The sequence below is a fragment of the Propithecus coquereli genome, unplaced genomic scaffold (assembly GCF_000956105.1).
Source record: "Propithecus coquereli isolate 6110/MARCELLA unplaced genomic scaffold, Pcoq_1.0 Scaffold19, whole genome shotgun sequence".
Lineage (NCBI taxonomy): Eukaryota > Metazoa > Chordata > Mammalia > Primates > Indriidae > Propithecus > Propithecus coquereli.
The window spans coordinates 10,841,127-10,843,874 of NW_012143856.1; the positions used below are offsets into that span (position 1 = coordinate 10,841,127).

The 2,748-nt window shown below is 31.8% G+C and overlaps 1 protein-coding gene across 1 annotated transcript in view; it reads left to right on the forward strand.

The window, feature by feature from the left end:
- Positions 1–2,748, forward strand: part of HLTF (helicase-like transcription factor) — a gene marked incomplete at its 5' end in the record, with an annotated part of 72,024 nt that overhangs the window by 47,688 nt on the left and 21,588 nt on the right. Inside the window, 4 exon segments of the mRNA XM_012642859.1 lie at positions 470–513; positions 778–903; positions 1,245–1,357; positions 1,684–1,864. Coding sequence (XP_012498313.1) covers positions 470–513; positions 778–903; positions 1,245–1,357; positions 1,684–1,864 — 464 coding nt within the window.

A 2,748-nucleotide genomic window follows, 5' to 3' on the forward strand; every position in this document is an offset into this window, starting at 1 on the left:
TAACATACATGTAGACAATTACAGATTTCCCCCAGTTAATGCTACATTTAACATACTAGTTTTGTGTCTAAATTATAGATTAGCATTAAAATATATGTAGAAAAAAATGCACAAATCATTATTATATAGCTCAGTGAATTATCATGAACTAAATACATCCATATAACTACTTTCCAGGTCTCCTTCCCAATCATTTACTCTTTCCCTCCTCCCAAAGGGTACCACCACTATATACTAACTTCTGACATAGTTTTAGTTTCAGAATCTTTTTTATTGAATGGTGTTTAGTATCTAGTTATTTAATATATAATCTATTTTATTAGCAGGTTTTGGTACAAATGGATACAACAGATGTTGCTTTCAATGAAGCCCCCAATAGGATTTAACAAATCTGGATAGCTTTATAAGCCATTAAGAAGGAATTTTTTTTTAAAGAATAGTTCTAAATAATGTGTTGCATTGTATTTAGGTTCAAGAAATTGTTATTCACGGTTTTTTTACCTGCCTACAAAGGTATAATATTTAGTGTTTCAAGCTCTTGGTGCTAGCCAGACAAGATCTTTTGCTCCCCACACATCCCACTTACCACATTAGAACACTGTTCTGTCTGGAGTTCAACATTTACAGATTTATCTCAAATGGATGCATCTAATAAAAGGTTTAATAAAATGTTAGTTATGAGAGATACAGAATTTACCATACATTTTTTAAGTTTTAGTCAAATTTATATTTGTTTCTCTGATAAATGTTGCTCATACTTTGTTCTTTCTTATATAGCCACATGCTAAATGCCCTTTATGCAGAAATGAAATACATAGAGACAATTTATTAGAATGTACTCCAGAAGAATTGGCATGTGATGGTGAGAAAAAGTCTAATATGGAATGGACCTCCAGTTCGAAGGTAAAATATACATGTGCAAATATTTGAATATTTGTTATGCACTTATATATACCCTTTATCAAAATAATTCCGCTTTCGTTCCTGTCATTTGAATATTACATTCTGTTGGTGACTACTGACTTTTTTTATTTATTTTTAGTGGTGCATTTGAGAAGGAAAAGAATGGGTTCAGATTATTATAGTATTCTTTCAGTCTTAATTTGTTTTTAATTAGTAGTCTTTTGCTTTTGCATTTTAGAGAAATAATATAATAGGACCTTTCTCTTTATAACAAAAAATTTTGGACTTATTTTAAATAAACCAATTGAAAATGGAATCTAATGGGTATCTTTTTTTTTCAGATTAATGCTCTAATGCATGCATTGATTGACTTAAGAAAAAAGAATCCCAACACAAAAAGTTTAGTTGTTTCTCAGTTTACGACATTCCTGTCTTTAATAGAAACACCACTTAAGTAAGTTCAACAGTGTTTTTCACTTTTAGTAAAAAGATATATAAGTGTGTAGATTTGGATAGCAAGAAAAGTCACTGTTTGTTTTACCAGTTTTAGTCATTTTATCTATCTAAAATATTCATAGTCACAATAGAGACTATTTCTGGCAGCATAGGATTTTAAAGATGAAGTCCTGAATTTATTAGGAAAAAATTGACTGCAGTGCCTGGCTATATTAATAGGTGCTCCATAAACATTTGTTAAATGAATGAAAGAAATGATTGAAGAGATTTGTAATTAAATTCTCTTTATAATATAGTATTGTCTCTTTTCTTCTCCCCCATTAGAGCCTCTGGATTTGTGTTTACTCGTTTAGATGGTTCCATGGCCCAAAAGGAAAGAGTTGAATCAATTCAGTGTTTTCAAAACACTGAAGCAGGATCTCCAACTGTAATGCTTCTGTCCTTAAAAGCAGGTGGAGTTGGTTTGAATCTTTCTGCAGCTTCTCGAGTGTTTTTAATGGATCCAGTAAGTAGTTTTGTAGACTTTGCAAAATGTTATTACTTCCTTCAAAAAAATAAAACACAAAAACTGTTTGGTAAATGCCTTCATAGTTATAATTGATTGTGAAAATTCTTAGGCATACTTTAGAAATAGATAATAATAATAGTAAATGTGGATTGAGGGCTTTCTCTTAAGTGCTTTACATATGTCAACTGAAATACTCACAATGTCCCTATGAGGTAGATACCATTATTACTCCTGTTTTATACAACTGAAGCACAAGAAAGTAAATAATTTGCCCAACATCACACAACTAGGAGTAGAATGGAAACTAAAATTCACTCTGAACTTTACTCACTAAGCTGTCTGACTTGGAGCTGCATTCACATGGGAGTACGCTTTTCTAAATGCACAAAGAAGCTGTTTGGGCTGGAAGGACTAATTCAGTTTCTGATTTGCACTGGGTACTATGAGGGCTAGAGGCAACCCTGTGCTATTTATTTCTGTGCATTCACAGATTTAAGATTTGTGGTTTTAGCTTGTTGCCTGAAACTCAAGATTCATAACATGTAGAAATTTTACTGAGATACAAATGCTAGTTATTTTGGTAAGGCTGCCTTAACATATATCTGCTTACTAAGGCTTTTTTTCCCCCCATCCCTCAACTGAGGGGTAACCTCAGAACGATTGCAAGAGTCATATTTAGGCATTCATGGGTGAATGTCATGGATGGCAGTTGTCAGGTTTGTTTTTTGTTTTTTTTTTTGCCTTAGTACTATGGATGAAGTTTTAAATTTTGGTAGTGTTTTAGTATTTTATGGTTATTATAAAAAAATTCATTATGACTACAGTGATAATCCCAGAAGCTGATTTTCAAATCAAATCCCCCAACTTTCTTTCTCTTTTAA